The 27,646-nt window shown below is 44.7% G+C and overlaps 1 protein-coding gene across 11 annotated transcripts in view; it reads left to right on the top strand.

Annotated features, from left to right (window-relative positions):
- LOC147689140 (diacylglycerol kinase delta-like) overlaps positions 1-27,646 on the top strand; it is a 676,657-nt gene that overhangs the window by 483,452 nt on the left and 165,559 nt on the right. For all 11 annotated transcript variants that reach the window (XM_086942029.1, XM_086942028.1, XM_086942031.1 and 8 more), the window contains one exon: positions 18,126-18,206. In XM_086942029.1, coding sequence (XP_086798155.1) covers positions 18,126-18,206 — 81 coding nt within the window. The remainder of the gene's footprint in view (positions 1-18,125; positions 18,207-27,646) is intronic.

Raw genomic sequence — 27,646 nt, 5'->3', positions numbered from 1 at the left:
GGGCAGTGGCACAAGTCTTCTTGCTGCGCTGCCCTCTTCCAATGTGAAAGGGCAGGAGTGCACTGTTTTAATGAAACATAGTGCATTACTGCCCTTTCCCCCTGCACTGGTGCACAATTTCCAACCCAGGTACTCTTGCACCGCGGTGCAAAGGTGTCTGCTTTGCATGCAGGATTGTTTTTGTGCAGGAAGGGACACCTTCCTGCACAAAAACAATCCTAAGCAGTGTTTTCCTCTTTCTGTGTGTGCTGCAAAATGCAGGACACATGTTAAGAGGAAAAACCGAGGCGAAATTAAAGTATTAACCCCCAGATTCATCATTGTCATGTTTTGCGAGTCCTTAATAGCGATTATTAAGGAATCGCTATTAAAGACTCGCAAAACGGGATTCATGTAGAAATCGCAATATTTATTGCGATTTCTACCGCTTCCTTATTTGCGATTCGCTAATTGCGAATCGCAAATAAGGAATGACTCCCTTAGGAATGAATGGGGAGTCATTCCTAAAGGCCCATAGAATGAATGGGGAGTCATTCCTTATTTGCGATTAGCAAATAGCGATTCGCAAATAAGGATGCGATTTCAAGGGTGCCAGGGTGTCCAAAGGACACCCTGTAGCACCCCTGAAATGGTAATGTACACTGGTGTTGCGCACACACATGTCCAAAGGACATGTGTGTGTGTAACATACAACTTAGAAAAATGCACTAAAGTGCATTTTTTTAAGTTTTTGCTGTTTACCACGTAGTTAGACTTCGCGGTAAATAGCGGCCCCAGATTGCGAATTTCGCAATTTCTAAATGGTTCATGAATTGCATTTAAGGAATCTCAAATTGAGATTCCTTAAATGCAATTAATCGCAATTTAGCGATTTTTAGAATTGCAATTTTTGCATTTGGGATGATGAATCCCAAATGCAAAAATAGCGCTCGCAAAGGGCCAGATTCTCAGAATCTGGCCCTTTGCGAGCCGATTTCGGCTACATGAATCTGGCTGTTTATCTTTCGGGAGGCGTTTGCTTTTGGCCCTGTCCCAGGTTTGCGTGGTTAAGTAAATCTGGGGAAGCATCAAAATCCATGGCTGTTGTGTGGGAAAGCTCACGGCAGCGCAGAGTGCAGAGTAAGGCAACGCAGTGACTTGCTGTACTGAGTCTTACTCCATATCTATGCGGCCATGTACAGTGGCTTTTTGTGGCCTCATTGAGGGGCTTGTGCCTCCGGAACGTCAGAAAAAGTGATGCTCCGCAGCGCAAGCCTCTCATAAATAAACCCCTGGATTTCCTTACGTTTTTCTAAACCAAAGGACCGTTTTGAATATTTCCAAGTCTCTGTGACACCTTCATAAAAAAATTAACTTCTCAGGTCACTAATGCAGTGAATATTTTTATACTGTGCATTGAGAATCAGATCAGCTCTTTGACAGCAGCAGCAGCTGTGAGAAGAGTTCAGAAAAGCTTCCTCTTGGATAGAAACATCAGGAGGCTTGCGATTACCCAGTTTAATGGTATTTAGTTGATGCTTAGTTTACCATCTTTGGAAGGTTGAAAGGCTGAATTAGCATCTGAGATGTCTGGTTCAGCGAAAATCTGCACATGTAAATGTTGCATTTTCATCTAACATTCATGCTGGGGTCAGTGTCTAAGCTTCTATGAAGCGATGTAAGCCAGCATTCTTAGGTCGCCACCTAGTGGCAGCACCAAACTATTGCAGAGGCCCCAAAAAATGCCTTTTGTGATTCTCAGGTAGCACTTTGAGCAAAATGCTGTTGTGCATTTAGCACTGAAAATACACACACCATTCATGGCTGGCACAGAGCATGTTCATAAATGGTCCCAACATTGACAAGAAGGGCTTGCGGTGATTTTTCTGAGACTCTTTCAATTAATTTGATAAGATTTGAAAGCTAGCATCAAAAGGTGGTTCTTGAAGTTTCATCGAAATTGACCTCCACAGCTCATTCATGCTACTTCTCTTCAGCCTATGCTCAAGGTGGGTGAGTTTTGATAAAGGTATATTTGTAGATAGCGCTAACCCACTAGTGAGCAGTGCTAGATTGCTTCAGGCTGCCTGGACCCCCAACCCCATGTAAATGTGGTTAGACTGTTCCTGACAATACAAAGATCTGGCATAATGACTGCACCCAGACGTTTAGCATTTATTAAACTCATGTTTACGCTGGCTATCGCTGGACCCCACCCCTTGTCATTGACTTTCAGCTTGATTTTCAGGCCTCAGAACAAAGCATGATGGGACATGGGTCCAGTGACACAGTGAAGGTTAGTTAAGGCAGCTGTCTTGCAACACCACCTCTCAGTAACTGGCATAGGCCATCAAAAAATGTCTTCCTTGGTGTAGCAACAAACACCTTTTTTGTGTGGATAATCAATTGTCATCTGTTCTTCAAAAAATCCAATAAATACTGTGAGCAGACGGGCAGTGGATGGCCCGCATCAGCCGTTTTTGCCTGTGTTTTTCCAGGTTTGCCATTACTTAAATAGGCATTTAATGTATGGGTGCATTCTCCAATTTGTGTTCCATTCGTTTTTAGTGATTTGGCATCAAATAGCCCTTTTGTTAGACTGCGGATGCAACATGACGTGCATCTTGTAATTGCAAGCTGGTGTGTATTCTTCGTTTTTTTTATCCCTGCCAAGGTGGTGACATTTTAATTGATGCCTTATAATTTTTTTTTTAGGAAGTGTGTGCTGCAGGGATATTTTACTGTGTCGTAAATATGCAGTGTTGTTCACTAATTACCTTTTTATTTGTTTTACTTTCATGTTATGATAACACGTTTATCACATTTTTGTTCGCAGTGTAAAGATAGACCAAGACATAGGTTTCTTTAAAGGTGCAACGATAATAATGACAGTATTTTCTTTCCTCGACTGCTAATGCCCACACACAGATCACTGAACTATTACTAAACCACGCCCATCGCGAAAAGAGATGTATTAACTTTGCAAGTGATGGTTTCAGTAGATGGTGAGCACCCAGCTATCAAAATGTTATTTTGCCTAGAGCACTAAAAATCCTTCTGTTGCTGGCACTTGTAAATTTGCTTTTCCCATTATAAGTACAGACCTCCAATTTCCATAGCGGTTAATGTGACCAGCTTAGTGTGTGACACCTTCTGCCGACCTTGCTTTGTATGCTGCACTATAATCATGGCCACAGGAATTATGCGGCAGAAGTTGGCCAAATTATGCGGCAGGGTTGAGTAAATTATGCCGCAAGAAAAGTCAAATTATGCAGCATAATGCGGCATATTTTTTAATAGTATTATTTCATTATTTCGTCATGTTTAAATTTGGTAACACTTTATGGGGTTGGCTGCACCTCATTATTACCAGTTTATCAATAGCAACAAAAAGGTGAGCTGTCCAGCTTGCAAAGGGCCCTTCCATCATGCGGCAACAGGTGCTACTGCACTGTTAGTAACTTTTGAACCCTTTAAGCTAAAAACACATTTTTTATTTTGTTAAAATCTGTAGATAATGTTGCAGACGATGGATTAATTGCAAAATGTTGCTAATCAACAATTATGCGAAATTATAGTGGCCGCACAATCGCATAATTCCAGAGGCCCTGACTTTAATGCATGTTAGGACTCGTGAGCTCTCTTCCCACTGTAAAGAATAGTTTACATGTCTCAGCACGCAAAGTGTGGTTACCTTAAAAGTTAAGACTGGCTTAAAGTGTCACACATGAATGGGTGTGCTTAGTATGGTTGGATTCAGAGTACCCTTATTTTGTTGCATGAAAAACCATGACTGGTTGACGGTTATCGTTTACTGACCAAGGAGGTCTAACCTATATTAGTGTTGAATTGATTCCCTTTGATAGTCAAGAGGACCCACGTGAGCGCTTGGAAGGCTGATACCATAAAATGCATGTTGCTGGGGCACCATCGACATCCATTTTGTACTTAATACAAGTACTTGTACTTGGCTGCATGCCGTTTCCTTGGTGGTTTATATATATGATATTTTAGTCTGGGATGTTTTAGTCGAGACCATCTTCTTCTGCAGGGTGGGAGTAGGACACACATCATCTCATTGGCTTCCAGGACAGATGAGGCCCTCTGTGACGTAGGATTAATGCAAGTCTGTGCTTCTCTGAGGATGACGACAAGATCCATTTGCCAGTCAAAGGTGTATTTGACCTCCTATTAGGAGTCTGCTTATTCGCCTGAACAAAGAAACGAACAAAGTCCTGATCTGAATTGACACTGAAAATATTTTTAGGCCAGATTGATAGCTACAGACATGACGTTTCTAATATCAATGATGACGCGGTAAAGTGTGCGAAATTTAGAAATAATAGAGCATGGAGGTTTAGAGTGATCTGAGTAGCTGATCTGCAGGAGTGAAGGGCAAACGCGACACCAAAGGACAGCTTCATCGAACAGAAAATAAATATTGCAGCAGTTCACTACTCAGGGGCGCAGCTTCAAGGGAGGCGATTGGGGTGTGCCACTCCCCCAAATAAATACATTCTTGGCTTGGTAGTTGGGTCTGCGGGCCCATGATAAGGCCTACAATGACTGTGTTGGGTTTTCCCACATGTTTGGCTGGAAAATGTAAGATTCACACCCCCTGAATCTCATCAACTAAGCTACGCCCCTGTCAACCCTCTTGGAAAGAAAAGCCTTTCTGCAAAACTAACTTTACATCAGGTTTGTCCTGGCAATACATAGTCATCCAGTTAAAGAACCAGGCGGAAGTGCACATTCTACATCTTTCGTCCATTTGGGGTAACACAGTATTACTCCTGATTTAGCACATTAGGGTAAATGAGGGTGCAATTCCTGAAAATTCTTCAAATTGTACACAGACACCCAAACACACACGGATGCACACATATCGATATTGGTATAGATTTTGTTTATGTAGAAGAGTGTAGCATGGCTTAATTCCCTTTAATTAGAACAGCATTGCGTTGAAATAGCAAAGAGTGGATTTATTTTTTAGATAAAAAAATCTCAACTTCTCAGTTCAGTAACCTTAAAAACAGAAATGACACGTACACAAACTATAATATTTAAAAGCCATCTGAGTGATTGTGCTCTGAAGAAAGACAATTATTCACTTATTTGCTCGTATGTGAGATTCCTAAAACAAGTAACTGAACTTCTGTTCTCTCTCTGTTGCTCTTAAAAGGCTTGCGAGTCCCAATATAGAAAGAAAAGCGAGTAAGCGCAATGAGAAGGGCCCCTACAAACCGCAGGAACTTCTGATGATGCAGGTATTTGGGGTTGTGGAGAAAGGCGTCCTGTAACTCTGTAGTGGAGTGGGAGTCACCTTCTGACACGAAAGGGTTAACCTGCTGCAACAAAAGCATCTTGAAATGAATGGTCTTCACTCAGAGATTCACTGCTGTTAGGTCGAGTACTGGCCTGTACACCCCATTGGCCTTCTGGACAAGAAAAAAGGATGGAGTAGACTCCCTAGCACCTTCCTGCTGGAGGACCTGCCACAATTGCCCTTTTCAGAAAAGGGGGTGGTGATGGACAGAGTATCTGAATTAAGCAGAACACTCCAACCCAGTCAACAGATCAGGGCTTGATCCATCACCGTTTTTTAGCTCACTGCACCATCCCAGCTCAGAACCTGGCTACATGCAAATTAGTCTGTCCCTGGCCCAGTGCATCATGGGAACAGGGCAGACCAAACTACCAAGCCAATTCTTTTACTGGAAAGGAAACAAGCTTCCGGGGACCGGTTTCTGGCATTACAGCCATCTTCGGCCCGGCTTGCTTGAATCCTGATGGTGCAGTGAGCAAGGGACTCACATCTGAGCATACCCTTCCACGCTTATGGTGGACAAAATGATTCAGAAAAGGGGGTGGTGATGGACAGAGTATCTGAATTAAGCAGAACACTCCAACCCAGTCAACAGATCAGGGCTTGATCCATCACCGTTTTTTAGCTCACTGCACCATCCCAGCTCAGAACCTGGCTACATGCAAATTAGTCTGTCCCTGGCCCAGTGCATCATGGGAACAGGGCAGACCAAACTACCAAGCCAATTCTTTTACTGGAAAGGAAACAAGCTTCCGGGGACCGGTTTCTGGCATTACAGCCGTCTTCGGCCCGGCTTGCTTGAATCCTGATGGTGCAGTGAGCAAGGGACTCACATCTGAGCATACCCTTCCACGGTTATGGTGGACAAAATGATTCAGAAAAGGGGTTGGTGATGGACAGAGTATCTGAATTAAGCAGAACACTCCAACCCAGTCAACAGATCAGGGCTTGATCCATCACCGTTTCTCCAAAAGAATCTGAACTACGGTTGACAAAGCATTTCGTATTACAGGATCTTTAGGGAGCGACATAGGGGTGGTACCTGAATCTGGAGACTTCATGGCAAAATCTATAACATATCCTCTCCTGACTAAACTGATTACCAATCGGTCGCTGATGGATTACTCCCAAACATCTCAAAAATCCATCAGCCTTCCTATAATTGAATCCCCCATATCTGGAAGTGAAGACTAGTTAGGAACAATTCTTGTTGATTCCAGACTGCTTTCCTTACTCCTCGGATTTTGAGGATTTTTGGGGCTCAAATTTCCTCCTCCTTGAAGTATATCCTTTAAGAGCCCGAAACCGGTACCAGGATGCTTGTTTCTGGTTCAGGGAAGACCTGGCTTGGCAGTACAGTTTGGACTCTTCCCATGAGACACGGGGTCAAGACTGATTGGCACATAGCTGGGTCTGAACTGGGGTGGCGAAGTGGGCTAAAGAACGATGATGGATTCAACCCAGATCTGTGACTGAGGGTTCAGCATTCTGTCTATCTTCTCCTTGTGTTTGCTTTGGCAAAGAGTAGAGCAGAGTGATGTAGAGTGGAGTAGAAGGTTGTAAAGTAGAGGGGCATAGAGTGGTGTAGCGTAGAGAGAGTAAAGTGGCATAGTGTGGGAGTAATGTGTTGTAGGGTGGAGTAAAATGTCATAGAGTGGAGCGGCATAGAGTGGATTATCGTAGAGTGGAGTGACGTAGTGTGAAATAGAGTGGCATATAGGGAGTGACATAAATTGGGATTGTGTTGTATGGTGAAGTGGTATAGAGTGGGGTAGTGTAGAGTGGAGTGTTGTAGAGTAGAGTGGGGTAGAGTTTCATAGAGTTGGGGTTGTAGGGTGGAGGGTCGTAGCGTGGACGGTCGTAGAGTGTCATGGAGTAGGGTGTCATAGAGTGGAGTAGAGGGTTGTGTAGTGCGTAGAATGGCATAGAGTGACATAGAGTGGATTGGCCTAGCATAGAGTGGAGTTGCATAGAGTGGAGAAGTATGTCGTAGGGTGGAGGGACATAGTATGGAAGGGTCTGGAGGGAAGTAGAGTAGAGTGGCATATAGTGGCTTAGAATAGAGTACAGTAGAGTAGAGTGAAGTAGCACAGTGTGTCATAGAATGGAGTGGGATAGAGTAGGTTAGAGTGGTGTAGACTGGAGTGGAGTTGAGTGTCATAAAGTTAAGTGACGAAGATTAGAGGGGCATGGAGTGGTATTGCGTAGAATGCAGTAAGTGGTGCAGAGTGGAGTAAAGTGCCTTAGAGTGGAGTGCCTTAGAGTGGAGTGGCATGCTTAGAGTGGAGTAAACTGTTACAGAGTGGAGTGGCCTAGTGTGGAGTGGTGTAGAGTGTCGTAGCGTGGAGTGTCATAGAGTGTCATAAAATGTCATGGAGTGTCTTAGAGTGGAGTGCTTTACAGTAGGGTATTGTAGATCAGAGTGTCATAGAGTAGAGTAGAGTGTCGTAGAGTGCAGGGTTGTAGAGTTTCATGGAGTGGAGTGGCATGGAGTGGAGTGACATAGCGTAGCGAAGACTGGAGTAAAGTGTTGAAGAGTAGCATAGAGTGGAGTATGGTGGTGTAGAGTATCAAAGAGCGAAGTGTTGTAAAGTGGCATAGAGTGTCATGGAGTGGACTGTTGTGGAGTCAAATGGCATAGGGTATCGTAGAGTGGAGTGTCGTAGAGTGGAGTAGGGTGTCATAGAGTGGAATGGAGTAGAGTGTCATAGACTGGAATGTTTTGGAGTGTCGTTGAGTGGAGTGTCTTAGAGTAGAATCGTAGAGTGGAATAGAGTGGCCTAGAGTGAAGTGGCATAAAGTGGCCTAGAGTAGCGTGGCATAGACTGGATTAGAGTAGAATGTTGTCGAGTCGAGTAGAGTGTCATGGAGTAATGTGGAGGAAACGGGTAGCAATCTATCTCACATTCCTTTTTCAACTATCGACCTATAAGTAAATGTTTTTATTAGGTGGAGATTGCATTATACTTCTGCCAATCATAAACGGTGCTTCCAAAAGGGGAGGCTAAGCAGGCGTCTTACAGTGCCATCTAGTGGAGGCATCGCATTACTGCACAAGGCCTCAAAATTGCCTTTTTGCAATGTATGAGGAGAGGAGCGTCCTTCAGCAGTCAAAATACAATAGTGCTTTAACATTTCACTATTCGTGATCATTACAGTCTCTGTGTTCCAGGAAAATAGTCTGCCTCTTTCCCTGCAGGGTCTCTCTCTTGTCTGCCATAGCATCTATTGAACTGGGTACCATAGTTACTAACTCTCTGTTAATTCCTCTATTTCCTTCACTGTACCTCACCTTCTTGCCTCTATCTCTTTCCCGCGTGCATTCCGTTAGCTCTCAAGTTTGCCAACTCCATGCATTGTTAGCTTATCCAGTCCAGCATTTTTCTTTCTCTCCTGTAGCCCTCAGTGGATAAAAAAGTCTGCAAAAACCAGCATGCCATGAAAAAACATGTTGACTGGATAAACCATTCACAGGGCCGGCGCTAGGCATGGGCAGCGTGGGCAGCTGCCCAGGGCCTCGCACCAGCATGGGGCCACGCACTGGTGATGTGTCCTGTCGGTTCCCTGGTGATCCATTTCAAAGAAAGGTGTCACCTTTTTTTAAATGGAGGATCCCCCTCCCTTGGCCTCTCAGGGATGGTATCTGGATACATAAGGGAGACGCTCCCTTCAATTGAAAGGAGATCCATTCACAGACACTGTGGGAGGCCTATTGTCCATCATTTTGGTGCCCACATAGTTTTAACTTTTAGCCCACGAGCAATTCTCACACCTATCGGACTGAACGTGTGAGAAATGCTTGTGGGCTCAAAGTTAAAACTGTGGGGGGTGACAAATTGCTGGACAATAGGCCTCCCACAGTGTCTGTGTATGGTTTCCTTGCAAGGGGCCACTTATCTCTCGCACATTTTCTTTTAGCCCAGGGCCTCGCAAATCCTAGAACCGTCCCTGACCATTCAAGCATGGAATCAAGAAACGTGAGATTTCTGTGCACCCCTCCCCCCACGCCCCCAACCCTCTGTATCCCACTCAGCCCTCCACGTTGCCTTTTCCTCCTCACTTCTCCTTCTTCTCCCTGAATACCCATCATTCAAACACTCAGGACGAGATGCAGTGTTTTGTGGATGCTTAAACAAATATGGTGATGAAGTTGCACATGTTTAGTAATGTTGGGGGAGTTGCCTTTAATACAAAATCAGGAAACATAAGAAATACTATTCTTCTAAAAAGGTGGCCACCATCAATCTGCTGTATTGATGAGAAGCAAGGGGTAGAGTTAGACCAGACCTTCCCTTTCAGACCAGCCCTCCTGCTAGGCAGGAGATAGCGAAACACAGTATGAAAACGCTTTGTTGGTAGTTCAGTGCTGGCAGTGCATCAGGGCTCGAGTCGGGGTACCACGCGGGTGGACAGTGTCCCCCCACTTATTTTAACAGGAGCTCGATAACTGGAGCAAATGAAGCCACACATTCACTCTTTGACCTCTCTGGGGCGAGAGTGGAGCTTATTCAGAACGCTGCTCACACACTGGCTTCTCTGATGCAATTGCATCTAAGGGGTGAGCGAGGGGAGGCAATGAGTCTGATGGTGCAAGCCACCTTTCATGACGTCACTGCCTGTCGTGACGTCAGAGTCCCCCCACTTCTTTTTTCAGGACTTGTGCCCTGCAGTGCATGGTTCACTTTCCTGCACCAAAACGGCAGGTGTAGGTGGCACTTCCCCAGTTGTGCTATGCCTGCGCCTTGGCAAAGCAAAAAACTGACAATAAACTTGAACCTTGCATTGCCCTAGACGAGATGAAGTGACACAATGGATTCTGCCATTTACCATTGTCATCCAGGGCTGGCTACACAGTTCCATTCCAATTGAATAACCCAGTTATGCCCTTAGGAAATTTGACTTTCCTATGGTAGGCCCAGGTAGCAGTCAGGGAGCTGTCTCTATGCAACTTTACCTTGTTAAGTGTTATATTGCTATAAGGTCAAGCAAAATGGTTCTATGGGGGTCCACCCTGTTCTGTAATAACAGTTACTTATGTTCAATGAGTATCATCCTGAGCTACTGTTATTACCATTGCAATATTGAGCATATCAGATAAGATTACATTAAGGACCACCCATGAATTATTACCAGCAGTGATCACCTTAATACCACTGACGGAGTTGCCACCATTAATAAAAAAAAGTATTTATCAATTTAGAATGCCTCTAATGGATATACATAATAGCCAGAGTTGTAATATCCCTGGTACCAAAGTAATAATATGGGTCATAAATCTCCCTGATGTTGCGTGATATATCACTCAAATCGTCTTCAAATATATTTGACAAAGTCTATCATTTTTTTCAAAACATCAGCTGTTGAGTTCTGAAAAAACACACTTGTTTTAATCTCCAATACACTCTTTTTAATTTTGGTATAAATATATTAAATCAACCTAGCAAAAGATTCTTATTTAGAAGGCTGTGCTGCACACAGGAGAGCTACTTACAGGTAACTGGAGAGCTACCAGTAGCTCACGAGCTACTAATTGGAGGAGCCTATAGAAACTTAAAACAACATCTTGTTGCCTCCTGATTTTGGTTATTTTTTGTCCAGTAAAACCATCTATGCATTTGTCAAGCATGGGATTTGATTTCGCATTTATTAGGCCATGCTCTTAGTTAAAAGGCCACACTGCTTGTGATTTGTTTCTAGGATACACTTCTCAGGCCACACCCCTTTAACAGTCCTTGCCAATTTTTTTCCTTCCACTTAAAGCACTGGCCGGTGGAATTCACAGGCTGAACAATGTTTAAAAAGATGATAAGAGAGTGCAAAGTGGGAAGCCTTTAAGCCAAGGTTCTTAAGGTGAGACTGCCCTAATGGCCATAACTTTTTCCAGAGTTGATATTAGTTTTACCCATAGTGAACAAGAAAATATTGCTCAGCTTTTCGTAAACAAAAGAAAAAACTATGTGATGCGAATACAGAGTGGTCAGTTGCAGACTAGTTGGATCAATGCCTGTTGTCACCTCCTTATTACTTTTGGGAGAGGTTTTGAAACTCTCAAGTTTTCCAGTTCCATTCATGAGTAGCTCATCCAGTCCAAATTTTGGGCTGCATTCTGCAATTTGCTGTCCTTCAGCTCTCATTATGAATCAGGATCCCAGTCTCAGGATGCAAAAACACCCATGGAAGGGACGAGCCTGGGTACCCAGATCCTTTCAGCACCTGGGTGCAGGCACAGAGTGCATTCATGATTCGGACCCTGGAAGTTAGTGTGGCATATGAGTGGCCGTTCAGTGGTAACCAACAGCTAGGCAGGTAATCTGATTGCACAACTACCAGGTGACTCCAGGCCAGGGCTTCGCTAGCTGTGTGTAATAAGCCTATTTTTGGTGGGTCGCGAAAGAGTGGAGAAGTGTGGCTCAGGGGTTAGAGGCGGCAGACCCGGAAGCTGAGATCGGCCCTGGACCAGTGTTCAATTCCCCGCCTCGGCGGGTCTTGGGCTCAAAAATTCCACGGACTCGATAATTCTCGCTCCGGTGCCTTCTCGACTCACGGGTTCACACTCTGCGACTCTGGGCAATAGCTTGCTTAATCTCCACAACGGCCCCTCGCGGCGGGATGCCTGGCTTTCACCTTGTGGATACCCTGCCGGGGGTTATCTCACAGGGGAATACCAGGACGGGTTCCCTAAGCAAGTGCCGGGAAACCCTTTGTGGGTAGCTGTGCGCTATATAAGCTCAAATACATTTACATTTACATTTACAAGACCAAGCAATAAATAAAGATGCTTCTAATGGTTGTATTTATCTTTTCACGTTTGCTGGGCTTCAAAGCCAGAGGTTATGTGTCAGGCTGTGTCTTCTGAGTAATTGCTGCTTATTTTTTTTAACATGAGTTGGTGTTTAGACTCTCCTCTCACTTTGCATGCAGATAAATACAAGTATGGTGAATTATGTGACAATCTTGCTCGGGTACAGGGAGTGTGAAAGGAAAGGTTGTAGGATGTCATGTTTTCTAACTAACAACAAAATGTAAATACCTGTAAATTAATTGTACACATTCAGCAGTTAGGAAATAAAAAAGGAAGCCCATTTGTTTGTAATTCCTAAGTGTGACAGAAACAAAGATTTTATTTTGATCAAAACAAATCAAAACACTTTACTTGGTGATGCACAATTGATAAATATTCACTGAAACTGGATTTCCACACATTATCATTTGTGTGCAATATAATTTTATCACTAAAACTGTATGTTTGTGCATATTTAGTGGCCATGTAAATCACTTCTACACAGTGCTTTAATTGCAATAAAAAATCACCCGCCATATGTCCATTAAAGCTAGGTGTGTCGAGAAAGTTTGTGATTCAAAAAATTGGGTTGTGCTTCTGATAAGTTTGGGAAGCACTGCTCTTCTTTGCCATGAGTGACACCTTCAGCCCCATTAATTACAATGTTAAAATGCAAGAATAATTACAACGTTAAAATGGAAGCATAATTACAGTGTTAAAATGCAAGATGCTATTAGCTAATCTGCCAGGCGTCACACATGGTGTGGGAACTGGTAGCAGGTTATGTAATACTACTAGGGCCGGCTGTAGATTGTTATAGCTGGCAAGTGGCCCAAGCACAAAAGCAGCAGCCCATCCTGAAGTGTTCACAGACAGCATTCTGCATACTGAGATTGTAGAGCCACTCTTTATAATGGTAAAGGCAAAACCCTTAGTCCCAGGATGCACTGTGCTCTTTGCTAAACTGTCAGACTGGATTTATGTGTCCTTTGTGACACTGGGCCACTTGTGGGCTATACCAGCCGCGGCTTCTAAGGTTCACCAAGCTTGTAGGTTCTGCTCGGTAGCTTGCAAAGATCTTTCTTCTGTTGTTTTTACATGCTTTTTTTATAAAGGAAAAATCTGATCAAAATAACTACCATGTGAGCCCATGCCATGTTAACACTTTCAGCCAGTCCTGTCTGTTTAGCCAATAACACTTACAAAGTGATCCACAGCCAACAGACTTCAGCCACCTCCTGGTGCACACACCGACATGTCCCACAGCCATTTCACCAATTGGACTCCACTCATCACGCCAATCACAACAGCAATCATGACCTCCATCCACTCTTGTTCTCCGGCAGACTTCTGCCCCCACCACGCCTTCAACCTGGAACAGAAGGAAATCAGCGGCGCTCCCACCTCCATCCTCAACTCCTCCATCTCTACCACCACCTTCCCTGTTTCCTTGGAAACTGGCAGAGTGGAAGCCCCTCCTAAAAAAACCTCTACCAACACCAGCGACGTCAAGAACTACTGACCTATTTCACTAATCCCCTTCCCAGCCAGGGTCCTGGAGAAAGCCATCAACTACCAGCTCACCGACCACCGGGAAAGAAACAACCAACTCAGTGCCTCCCAGTCTGGCTTCCGCTCCAGCCACAGCACTGAAACTGCCTTGATAGCTGCAACAGACGACATCCCAACCTTCCTCGACTGTGGCGAGATATCTGCACTGATCCTCCTCAACCTCTCAGCTGCCTTCAACACCTTTATCCCACCACACCCTTGTCACCAGACTCCACCACATCGGCATCAGAGGAAATGTCCTGAAATGGATCACCACCATCCTCTCAGGACGTGGAGAAGTGTGGCTAAATGGTTAGAGCGGCAGACCCTGATGCAGCGGTCTAGCCCGGGACTAGGGTTCAATTCCCCGCCTTGTAATTTGGTTTGCCCTGTTCCCATCATGCACTGGGACAGGAACAGACTAATTTGCATACAGCCAGGTTCTGAAACTGGGATGGTGCAGTGAGCTAAAAAACGGTGTTGGATCTAGCCCTGATCTCTTGACTGGGTGAGAGCTTTCTGCTTAATTCAGAGACTCTGTCCCTCACCACCCCTTGTTGTAAATATTTTTGTCCACCCTAAGCGTGGAAGGGTATTCTCAGATGTGAGACCCTTGCTCATTGCACCATCAGGATTCAAGTAAACCGGGCCGAAGACGGCTTTAATGCCAGAAACCGGTCCCGGGAGCTTGTTTCCTTCCCAGTGTAAGAATTGGCTTTTGTAGTTTGGTTTGCCCTGTTCCCATCATGCACTGGGGCAGGAACAGACTAATTTGCATACAGCCAGGTTCTGAAACTGGGATGGTGCAGTGAGCTAAAAAACGGTGTTGGATCTAGCCCTGATCTCTTGACTGGGTGAGAGCTTTCTGCTTAATTCAGAGACTCTGTCCCTCACCACCCCTTGTTGTAAATATTTTTGTCCACCCTAAGCGTGGAAGGGTATTCTCAGATGTGAGACCCTTGCTCATTGCATCATCAGGATTCAAGCAAACCGGGCCCAAGACGGCTGTAATGCCAGAAACCGGTCCCCGGGAGCTTGTTTCCTTCCCAGTGTAAGAATTGGCTTTTGTAGTTTGGTTTGCCCTGTTCCCATCATGCACTGGGACAGGAACAGACTAATTTGCATACAGCCAGGTTCTGAAACTGGGATGGTGCAGTGAGCTAAAAAACGGTGTTGGATCTAGCCCTGATCTCTTGACTGGGTGAGAGCTTTCTGCCTAATTCAGAGACTCTTGTCCCTCACCACCCCTTGTTGTAAATATTTTTGTCCACCCTAAGCGTGGAAGGGTATTCTCAGATGTGAGACCCTTGCTCATTGCACCATCAGGATTCAAGCAAACCGGGCCGAAGACGGCTGTAATGCCAGAAACCGGTCCCCGGGAGCTTGTTTCCTTCCCAGTGTAAGAATTGGCTTTTGTAGTTTGGTTTGCCCTGTTCCCATCATGCACTGGGACAGGAACAGACTAATTTGCATACAGCCAGGTTCTGAAACTGGGATGGTGCAGTGAGCTAAAAAACGGTGTTGGATCTAGCCCTGATCTCTTGACTGGGTGAGAGCTTTCTGCTTAATTCAGAGACTCTGTCCCTCACCACCCCTTGTTGTAAATATTTTTGTCCACCCTAAGCGTGGAAGGGTATTCTCAGATGTGAGACCCTTGCTCATTGCACCATCAGGATTCAAGCAAACCGGGCCGAAGACGGCTGTAATGCCAGAAACCGGTCTCCGGGAGCTTGTTTCCTTCCCAGTGTAAGAATTGGCTTTTGTAGTTTGGTTTGCCCTGTTCCCATCATGCACTGGGACAGGAACAGACTAATTTGCATACAGCCAGGTTCTGAAACTGGGATGGTGCAGTGAGCTAAAAAACGGTGTTGGATCTAGCCCTGATCTCTTGACTGGGTGAGAGCTTTCTGCTTAATTCAGAGACTCTGTCCCTCACCACCCCTTGTTGTAAATATTTTTGTCCACCCTAAGCGTGGAAGGGTATTCTCAGATGTGAGACCCTTGCTCATTGCACCATCAGGATTCAGGCAAACCGGGCCGAAGACGGCTGTAATGCCAGAAACCGGTCCCCGGGAGCTTGTTTCCTTCCCAGTGTAAGAATTGGCTTTTGTAGTTTAGTTTACCCTGTTCCCATCATGCACTGGGACAGGAACAGACTAATTTGCATACAGCCAGGTTCTGAAACTGGGATGGTGCAGTGAGCTAAAAAACGGTGTTGGATCTAGCCCTGATCTCTTGACTGGGTGAGAGCTTTCTGCTTAATTCAGAGAATCTGTCCCTCACCACCCCTTGTTGTAAATATTTTTGTCCACCCTAAGCGTGGAAGGGTATTCTCAGATGTGAGACCCTTGCTCATTGCACCATCAGGATTCAAGCAAACCGGGCCGAAGACGGCTGTAATGCCAGAAACCGGTCCCCGGGAGCTTGTTTCCTTCCCAGTGTAAGAATTGGCTTTTGTAGTTTGGTTTGCCCTGTTCCCATCATGCACTGGGACAGGAACAGACTAATTTGCATACAGCCAGGTTCTGAAACTGGGATGGTGCAGTGAGCTAAAAAACGGTGTTGGATCTAGCCCTGATCTCTTGACTGGGTGAGAGCTTTATGCTTAATTCAGAGACTCTGTCCCTCACCACCCCTTGTTGTAAATATTTTTGTCCACCCTAAGCGTGGAAGGGTATTCTCAGATGTGAGACCCTTGCTCATTGCACCATCAGGATTCAAGCAAACCGGGCCGAAGACGGCTGTAATGCCAGAAACCGGTCCCCGGGAGCTTGTTTCCTTCCCAGTGTAAGAATTGGCTTTTGTAGTTTGGTTTGCCCTGTTCCCATCATGCACTGGGACAGGAACAGACTAATTTGCATACAGCCAGGTTCTGAAACTGGGATGGTGCAGTGAGCTAAAAAACGGTGTTGGATCTAGCCCTGATCTCTTGACTGGGTGAGAGCTTTATGCTTAATTCAGAGACTCTGTCCCTCACCACCCCTTGTTGTAAATATTTTTGTCCACCCTAAGCGTGGAAGGGTATTCTCAGATGTGAGACCCTTGCTCATTGCACCATCAGGATTCAAGCAAACCGGGCCGAAGACGGCTGTAATGCCAGAAACCGGTCCCCGGGAGCTTGTTTCCTTCCCAGTGTAAGAATTGGCTTTTGTAGTTTGGTTTGCCCTGTTCCCATCATGCACTGGGACAGGAACAGACTAATTTGCATACAGCCAGGTTCTGAAACTGGGATGGTGCAGTGAGCTAAAAAACGGTGTTGGATCTAGCCCTGATCTCTTGACTGGGTGAGAGCTTTCTGCTTAATTCAGAGACTCTGTCCCTCACCACCCCTTGTTGTAAATAAATGGTTAGAGCGGCAGACCCTGATGCAGCGGTCTAGCCCGGGACTAGGGTTCAATTCCCCGCCTCGGCAGATCTTGGGCTCAAAAAATTCCACGGACCTGATAATTCTCGCCTCGGTGCCTATTCCAATCATGGAGTCCCACTCTGCAACTCTGGGCAATAGCTTGCTTAATCTCCACAACGGCCCCCACAACGCTAAGGATGCCTGGCCTCCACATTGGCGGTGCCCAGGAGTGGATGCCTCACAGGGAAAGCCAGGATGGGTTCCACAGCGGTATTCGTACAAGCGCCTTGAGACCCTTGCGGGTGAGTAGTGCGCTATACAAGTATCAATTTACATTTACATTACACAGAAAATCGGCCTCCCACCATTTACCTCCGAACCCAAAAGCATCATCGGGCGTGTCCCCCAAGGGTTCATCCCTCAGCGCCGTACCCACAGACTCGACATCATCTCCCCCCGGGGTGATAAGCTGTGCTTTACAAATACTGACTGATTGAAAGTGCCACTGTCTTTGTTTAGAAGTGAAACTACAAGTCCTATACTGGCTGAAGGTATCACACATGACCTGGGGGTCGTGACAGCTAAGGGATTGATTTGATTAATTAATTACTTGCACTTTTAAAATAGTAATGACGCAGATAAAGCTAGCCGGGGATTCCATGTTACCTGGGACACAGTGTGCCAGTCCTGGGCTTTTCTTTATCATGCCATGGTACCTTTGTTCAGTAAATTCAGGTGATATAAACCATGATCACCCTCCCAGAAAGAACTACACAGTAAAGGAAAACCAAGGTCTGGCATCTTTCATGCCCGGTTGTGTTGAATCAACTATTGAAATAACTTCTGTGGGAGGTCTATCATCCTGTAACCTCATGTACATGTACATCTCATGCACTTTGGAAAGGTTTCCGAGATGTGTTTGGTTCTCTGCTCCTTTCAAGTGTTGTTTCCACATCCCAATGAAAGGACAGGGGTAGAGGGCCATTTGCAGCCAGACCAGCGTTGCTACACAACACCTGTGATGCTGGGTCGTGCAGTTTCACTTTCTCCACATACAGATGAACCTGATCATTCAGTTGACAGCTATGAGAGTTTGGCCACCATCCTCTGACTCAAAACTCTGTTTGTTCTCTTTGTTTCAGTCTCTTATATTTGATGAGATGGACCTATCTGACGCGAGCGTCGCCGAGACCAGCACGAAGAACATCAACAACAGTTTCACGGTACGTCATTTTTTTCTGTGATATTAAAAATCTGCTTTCAATAAATGCTGTGCAGAATCAAGGAAATAGAGGACTGAGATTTACCACTAGGCCTGTCCGTTGTTTGTGTGGATTTCCTGCCCATTCCCTACTCATTTCTGACCTGGGGTATTTAGCTTAGCATTGATTTTGCACTGTGTCTGATCCCAGATCATAAATGTGTACATTGTTTTTGTTGTCACATATGTTTTATGAACATTTTTATGAAAACAAGCACATGTACTCTATGCCTTTTTTGAGGTATCTCCTGTGATCTTTAGGTAACCAGAAAACTACGTCCCATTGCGAACCCCATGTTCCATCTCATCAAGGACCCAATTTTCCATCTCATCAAGGGCTCCATGTTCCATCTCAACAAGGACCCACAGTCCCAGTCCAGTGTTTCCTCCGTTGTTGTCTAGAACTTTAGTCCAGTTGGGTCAATCGAAAAGACCTTTATTATCTGTTGCTCTTTTCACTGTATACAAACTGTTTGTAGCGGGTGGCATTGACGGCATCACAGGTAATAAATACAATAGTTGTTTTTTAAGTACTGGTATTATTGTATGCCAATGATTGATTGATCCCACACTGAATAGTCTACAAGCACAGTTACTGCTGTAGGAGCATACCGCACCATAAATAGTCGTAAAATAAATATGGCAGAATCAAAGTCTACAGCATTTAGAACATACCAGTGGAACATCAAGGCAAGACCAATTTTTCTTGAGGGTGTGAATGTCATCTGTATCAGGGGATAACTTTGTCCAGCAGCCTCAGCTGGGTTAGCCTCTTTGAAGAAACTGTAGAGAAATCAGGGAAGATGGGTCTGGAAGGAGCTAGTACAGCGCCTTAGAAGGTTCCTTGTGTAGACTTGTGAATATGATGTTAGCTATAATCCCTTATAGAAAAGATGCAGACCTGACCCAATAAAATGTGCTCAAAACATCTTATTTGTAAGGCTTGGAGAGGGCATGCAGACAAGTCTGTTCCATCAAAGTTTGCCAAGGCTTGGACTGCTGAAGCCAAGAACCTGGGACTTGAAATCCCCCTTATTATCAGATAATTTGGGCATCTTACGGTGAAAATAACATTGACTGTGAGAAAAAGGAGAACTTGGAGCCCGCCAAGAGATGGCAATGCTGTCATAGGACAGAGATTGTGTTCTGGAAATTTGGTGGTAAATCTAAAACATTCAAGAGAATGCAAAATTTGTGCAATTGGAAGAAGTAGGTTTCTTTCGGTTGGCACTGAGATGATGAAAAGAAAGTTGTCAAGGGAAGACTTCTGTACATGTGGATTGTAAGAGTGCCTCATGCATTTGATGTTACACTGCCCTTTATTTAAAAGGTTAAGGAAAAACTCTTCCCCGGTAAAGGTCTAGAAATGGGTAAGGATTCTACGTGCACTGTGATATCTCAGACAAAGCTAGCAGAAAGATGGCACCAGACACGAATCTCAAGGACACAAAACCTCTACTGTAAAGACTGGAAGAGACAGCGAAAATGCCAGCTGCTTTTTTTTAATTTTATTTGTATTTGTCATGTGTTTTACATTTTAATGAATTTTTAATAGATCTTAGTTTGTGGTGTGATTAAACGGCGATTTTATTTCAATTTTTTGCAGACTTTTTGTTGTTAGCAGAAATATATTCACAGCAAAGTTTACTGCAGGTTGGGGGGAAATATGTATCTGTATTATGAAAAGTTATGTTGTATATTTTATGCGAGATGGTTGTATTGGTGGCAGCACTTAAATAAAATCTCATAACTCACAAATGTAATTGAATTGAATCAAGACTAGGCCTGGGCGTGAAATTTCGCTCCGCTCGCTGAGTTTTTCCCACTCCACGCTCTGCATAGTGTGTGGAGTTCCAAAACTCCACTTAGCAAAGTTTTTTTCCTCGCTCACGCTCACCAATGTTAAGTTTGTAATCGTGAGTGAGAAAAATCTTACTCCGCACCTCCTCCCGGCAAGATTTCTCACTGTGTGCAGTCGCGGATGGCCGCTACCGCTCGCGTTTAGAAACCTTCCCTGCACGTCGAGAAAGCTGCAGCTCGAGCAGAACATCTACTCAAGCAGCAGAAAGAAGCAGTGCCCTCTTGCGCTGCACATGGTGCAGTGTGCACTGATTTTCCAGTGTGGGACAAACGCGCAGTGCTAAAAATCAGTGCAAATGGCACGACCTAACACACTCCACCGCTTGTGGAACTCAGCGTAGCTCAGTGGAATTTTTGGGTCACTTTGCAGTGTTGTGCTACACACCCAGGCTCTACCAAGACTAAAACTCCTACAATTCACTGGGTTGTTAAATGAAAGACCGAGACTGAAACACAATGTTGCTGATGACCGGGAGCAATTGTATAATATGCAGTAAATTCTAATCATATGAATTATTTCTAACGATGCATGTCCATAAATTAACAAAGAACAAGATTAATTGGAAGTCCCCTTGGCCCATAAGATCTCAGGTGTTGTATTAATAGATGGACTGTCCTGCACTGCCAGTATAAGGAAATTATAGCTAGCGAAGGTTGCAACAGAACTTATTAGTAAGAATACCTCTCTATATGTGAAATATTTAAATATAATCAAGGAGCACATTAATGCAAACAATGTGTACATATAGAAAAAATTCTCATGATAAATTTATTTACTTATTTTTTGTATAGTTCATAATTCATTGAATGTTACAGAATTTCAATTGTGCATATAGGATTCAAGAATAAGCATTTCAAAAAAGTAATTAAATTAAACAGCCAACATAAGTATATACAAATCCAGATGATAGACGAAACGTTGATTCAGGCAGTGCGGCAGATGTCTACAACGCGCGTTTCGGCATACATGCCTTCATCAGGTAGCCGTCTATTGCTCATATAACTTTATTCTGGATGTAGAAAATGATATAATGTGGTTCAGCAAAATCTCTACTTTAAATTAAGGCTCTGCAGAGCTGAGGGTACATGTAGAAGAGATTGGGCACATGGGCAGAAGTATCTTTAAGGATGAAGCCGTAACATTCGCACTAATAAAGTAGGACAATGCTGTTCGATGTCTGTATGCTGGTTTAAGCATGTCAGACTATGATTACATCTGGGCAGGGACGTCAACACATGAGCTTCACTGAGAAGACAATTTTGAATAACCGGAGATGATCTCCAGAATATAAAAGATTACGATCCAATAAGACTTTCTATCAGAAATGCCCCACGTCAAGGATAAGAACGAACAGCTGATAAAATGCGACCCAAATGGACCGGAGAATATCTCCTGAAGGGTAGATAGTTTCGATCCAAAACGCCCTCACCAGGATGTCACAGGCTGAGAATGTGCTCTGATATGAATAATACGAACCTGCACTGCCACCAGTTGACTACAACCCAGCTTCTTTGTTCATGATATAAAACAGCATAAACCTACCTAACAGGCTCAGAAAATATTTGAAGGGTGAACTTGGCGTCTTCAGGAGCTAAAAGTAAGGTGTCTGAGTACTTGCCTGATTATTAGCAGACCCAGAGATGCTAGCGCCGCTCCCTACTCAAACACTTGTGGTTACGCGCACCAGAAGGTAGGTTATGTGTGCGTCAAGTGTCACACTCATGAGTTACAACTCTACAGCCAACAGTGTGAGCCGAAATACGGGGAACTTGTCATACTTCTCCTGATCTCTTAGACCTCAGGTGCTGCAGGAGGAGTAGCCATGTTGGCAGGTTGAGGCAAAGAAAATAATTTGACAGTCTACAATTTAGGCTCGTCGAACCTCAGATGGTGCAGGACAGGGCAACCATATCAGCAGCAGGATGAGACAAAAAAACTGGAATTTGTCAGGCTGCACTGCAAGCCTATCAGGCATCAAACGATGCAGGACGTGTCAGCCATGTTGGCAGAATGAGGCAAACACAGGAATGTGCCTGTCCAACCTGAGATGGTGCAGGACAGGGCAGCCATGTTGGGAGGGTAAAGAAACCAGTTTTAGAAAAGCCTATTGGTCTGGCTTTAACGTGCTACCATAAGAAAATACATGCATGCACAAACGGTAGTGTGGCCCATCCGATCTCAAGTGTGTGCGCAACATGAAACTTTGAAAAATGCACTTTAATGCATTTTTCAAAGTTTTTGCAAATTACCATGAAGTTGAACTTCACGGTAATTTGCGAGCCCTATCAGCAAAATCGCTATTTTTTAAAATTTAATGCATTGCATTTAAGGAATCTCAATTTGAGATTCCTTAAATGCAAGTAATCGCAATTTAGCGAATTCTTAATTTGCGATTTTTGCATTTGGGATGTTGCATCCCAAATGCAAAAATACCGGTGGCAAAGGGGCAGATTCGGAGAATCTGCCCCTTTGCGAGTGGTTTTTAGCTTCATGCATCTGGGCCACTGAGTGTTTATGTGTTTTAGCGATTTAAATCAAATCATATCTAGTAATTTTACTACTACTAGTCCCTTAGTGATTCCAATGGAAGCATTCACTAAAAGCGGAACGTTACTCCCAACAACAAATAGGTGGAGGTTAGAGGGTTTACTCTTCTAGGCGAAGCTAAAGCCCGTTGTGTATATCGTTTTAGTAACTTTTGGGCTCCACACGCCTTGTTGCCAAGTCAGCCCTAAAATCAGGGCTGCGCCGGATTGCAGTGCGGTCCTTCAGACCTCGGGTGATGCCGGACAGACACGGTGCCACGCGGGCCAGTGAGAGAACAGAACTCGCCTGAGCCAGATTGCTCCGCTTTTATATTAACTATGTAAATCGATGTAAAGAAGCGCCGCGGACGTGGAAGGGCGCTTTAATACATTGATTTATATCAGCGAACCAGTTGCCACGCGAGCAAGCTCAACATAGGCTCGTGCAGAAGCCTAATTTACGAGTCCTGGGTGAATCAAGGACGCGCGTGCAGGTGGATCAATACAGCCCGAGGCCGGAAGTCACTTAAAGACCACTCGCTGCTCAGGCGCCAATTAAAACCCCTTGTGTTCCACCGGGCGGTGCGTTGCTAATGGAGCCCTCGTCGATCTTTTTGGGGTGTCTTAAGTAGACAGAATTTGTTTGCCGATGTTTAGGCTGTAGAACGTGCCCGGTGAACCACAGATCCTGCACAATACCTGTACTTTTGAATAACGGAATATATTATGGCGTGCGATATACTATTATTTTCGTGTTCTCATGCATGTCAGTTTTTGCAAAACCCCTGCAACCTGTGGAAGAATGTACCCAGCATCCAGCGGTGGAGGAATGTACCCACCATCCAGCTGAATGTACCCTGCATCCAGCTATGGAGGAATGAACCTACCATCCATCTGTGGAGGAATGCACCAGCCATCCGGCTGAATGTATCCACCACCCAGCTATGGAGGAACGTACCCACAACCCGGCTGTGGAGGAATGTACCTACCATCCAGCTGTGGGAATGTACCCACCATCCAGCTGTGGATGAATGTACCCACCATCCAGCTGAATGTACCCTGCATCCAGCTGTGGAGGAATTAACCCACTATCCAGCTGTGGAGGAATGTACCCACAACCCGGCTGTGGAGGAATGTACCTACCATCCAGCTATGGGAATGTATCCACCTTCCATCTGTAGCGGAATGCACCAACCATCTGGGTGAATGTACCCAGCATCCAGCTGTGGAGGAATTATCCCAGCATCCAGCTGTGGAGGAATGTACCAACCATACCGTTAAATGTACCCAGCATCCAGCTGTGGAGGAATGCACCCATGATCCAGCTGTGGAAGAGTGTACCCCACCATCCAGCCGTGGAGGAATGTACCCACCATCCAGCTGTGGAGGAATGTACCCACCATGTAGATGTACTTGGCCGGTGAGCAATAGCTCGTAGTGTTTGCACTGCACCTGTGCTGCTCATAGCAAGCCGTTGCTCTGTGCTGTGTTCACTAATCCCGCACAGTGCAGCTGTGTGTTTACAAGAAGCCCTACTTCTTTAATATTCATGAGGGGATGGAAGCCTCCGAGGGACAGCAGACCTTTAGAATGTATTCATGAGGGGATGGAAGCCTTCAAGGGACAGCCGACCTCAGGAATGTATCCACGTTTGAAGTGCCCACAAAAAGCGTCACATCTGGGGAACATGCCACCAGGGGCAGTGCTTTAATACGGCCATGTAAGGAATTCATGCTGGTAATACCCATTGAAAATGTCATATTGTGGGAACTCGCCACCAACAACAGTGTTTCCACATGGCAATATATGTGTCAGATATGGAGGGGCGTAGCTTCAGAGGGGGGTTTGGGGAGTAACCCCCCCTCTTTCCCTCCCCCCCCATAAATGCATGATTTAATAAATAGTTGGGGCATGGTATGTTGTCTGTCGCGTTTCACCTGGGATTTTTAAATACTCACTCAGACAAAAAAAAACACACACATAATCTCGTCTCTGTTTTTAAGATCTTAAAACGTGGTTATTTTACAAAATACTGTATTTTACGTACCCCTCACAATCCGCAATCCTTTCCCTTTCCCCTGGCCCTTCAGTGACCCTCATGCGCTGACTCACATATAATGACTAACACGATATGCCAGAGTGATTGTTCGAAAATCTGAGGCTCACCCCCTCCAACAATCTTACTGACCAAGGTGCGCCGCTGCAGGTATGTATAGATGTTTGCAATCTGTATACATGGAAAACCGTGTACAGCAAGAAAATACTGCAGCATGACACCGTGGTCCGTCTCCGCCCATGGTATGAATGCAGAGAAGTGACGGAGTGTTTGGATTCATATATATATATATATATATATACACACACACACACATATATATTTATCTATAAATATGGCTAAAAATAATGAATAATATAAATAATACAGTTTCAGACGTTGGAAATGTGGAACTTAAATGCAATAAATACTGCTTTCATTTATCAAAAACATGTTTGCGCTACTTGTGATGTAAACAAGTGAGCCGTAGGAAGAAAATTACCCTGTGTCCATTTCTGTTCTATATTTACCTTCAAGTTATTTCCCTTCATTAATTTTGAAATCTCCGCTGCCATGTGCGGAAGAGGGCGGAGAAAGGGAGAATGGAAGCTGGAGAAACCGACCTTACCTCCCTTTTGTTAGGTCCTTTCGAAAAAACTTATTATAGATATAAATTACATAAAAAGTAAACAAAATATTTTATTCCTTTTGAACCCTTCTGCTTCAACCCGAATGTTTTTGAAAATTCTCCATGAATTGTACATTTTACCTTTCGAACTATTTACCTAATAGGATCGTTATTGTTTTTTCTTTTGTAGTTTTATATAGCGCCAACTTTGTTATTAGAGCCTTTTAAATGAGCACCAGATTACGGTACACACGTTTTTAGGCACAGGAGAATATGTGATTTGACCATTATCACAGGATGTTGAGCTGAAGCCGGGATTTGAAGATGTTTCTTCAGGGCTAAGTTCGGCATCTCTAATCTTAGGCCACATCCCCTCCTACATCTATTTCCTGATAAGTGCCACAAACTTTGTTTTGTAACCACCCTTTGTGAAATTTTGTGATTTTTTTTATTTCTGGGACCAATCTAGGAAAAGTAGGGTTAGAAAGAAAGAAATCGCCTCAAAAATGAGGATTCTCTCAAGATGACTTACTTTATATAAAAATCTTCTTCAAAACTTATTTTGCTTGAGGTTTTGAGACGTGGACAAACTTTGCAAGTTTTCCAAAGCTTGGCAACTTCACAAAGTACTGCAAGTATAATCTAAATTTCTTGTGCCCCATCTCATGGTTCCTTTTTCAGGTTCCATACTCATCCCTTGTGCCTCATCTCATGGTACTACTTTCTGTCCCCACACTCATCCCTCGTGCCTCATCTCATGGTACTACTTTCTGTTCCCACACTCGTCCCTTGTGCTTCATCTCATGATACTACTTTCTGTTCCCACACTCATGCCTTGTGCTTCATCTCATGGTACTACTTTCTGTTCCCACACTCATGCCTTGTGCTTCATCTCATGGTACTACTTTCTGTTCCTGCACACATCCCTCGTGCCTCATCCCAGGCTCATGGTACACTGGATATCTCACTGGCTGGAACCTAATTCCACACATTATCATTGGTGCGCTGCATAGTTTTTGTCAGTAAAACTACATCTGTGCAAATTTAGTGGTAATGAGAATGGAAAACGTGTTGTCTCTGAATGACAGTGCATTACCACACTGTGCACCACCATTTACATACCACACCGATTCCCGTAAATGTTGGTCAGTAGCCCGCCCCTAACCCTGCCTCCTCGCCCGCCCCTTCGGTCATAGCTCAATTTGGTGAGTACCTGCACTTTTTTCCCTCCATTTAAAGCACTGGCTTCATCTCATGATACTACTTTCTGTTCCTGCACACATCCCTTGTGCCTCGTCTCATGGTTCTACGTCTGTTCCCACACTCATCCCCTATTCCTCGTGTCCTGCTTCTATCTTTTTTCCCCACAGTCCCCCCCTGTGCCTCATCTCCTGGTTCTAGTCCGACCGTTCCCCTGACCTCCTACAGGTGTGTGGGGGAGCAGGCCACCTCCAGCCCAGACACCACCCGACCATGCTGGTTGTCGCACAGGGCCGGACTGGCCGTAGCGGGCACCGGTGTTTTTCCTGTTTGCCAGGGCTGGTTTGTGGTCCCAGTCCTGCCCTGTTGTCGCCCCACACGATGGGGGCTGCTAAGAGGGAGCAATGTTTCCTTCTGATATGACAAATGTGGTAGGCGGAGGGATATGAGATCAAATGAACAATAATACGTGCATTGGTTCTACGTGACTCATCATGCCAAGGATGAGAGCACTGTGAAGTTGTTATTCACCTCCAAACCATTGTGTGGGTAGTATTGTACCCTCTATTATGTGCTCTACGGTATTAAAGGGTTGTGGGTGATTTATCTTGTTCCAAGAGAATCATCAGATGCCGCATTTCATTCGCGGGGAACGCGCCAGAGATAGGGAGTAGTGTGCATTCGGAAACTCTCAACTGACATGTTCCTAAGCCGGAAGTACTGTGTGATTTATTGAAGGTGATGTTGAACACCTCCCAAAACATTATTTTCTCTGACACGTATGTGAGAGGTTACATTAAGGGCTTAGAAAACGGCTGGCGCTCAAGAGTACCACAATCAGCATCTCTCAGGTGCGCGTGGGATGGGGCAGATGAGCCCGGCAGGTGACGTCAGAACGACTTCCTGTTTCTCATTGGGGCGTGGCCTAAAATCTAAGACCCCTTTATAAGATGCAAGCAAGGCCTACGAAAATAACAGTGTGGCATAATATCAGGGGATGCGATTTCCATGCCTTCCAAATTCGCAAGTAGAGCTTTTGTGTACAAATAGAATAACTGTAAACAGGGAGCACTACACTATTTTGCATTTTGTTACCCAAGCTCTGTATCCTTCCTGGCCCATTGCCTGCATCATTTTGTATGTGTGTGCACCA

This window comes from Lissotriton vulgaris, chromosome 10, assembly GCF_964263255.1.
Source record: "Lissotriton vulgaris chromosome 10, aLisVul1.2, whole genome shotgun sequence".
NCBI classification, from domain to species: domain Eukaryota; kingdom Metazoa; phylum Chordata; class Amphibia; order Caudata; family Salamandridae; genus Lissotriton; species Lissotriton vulgaris.
This window is presented reverse-complemented; position numbering and strand designations above follow the sequence as displayed.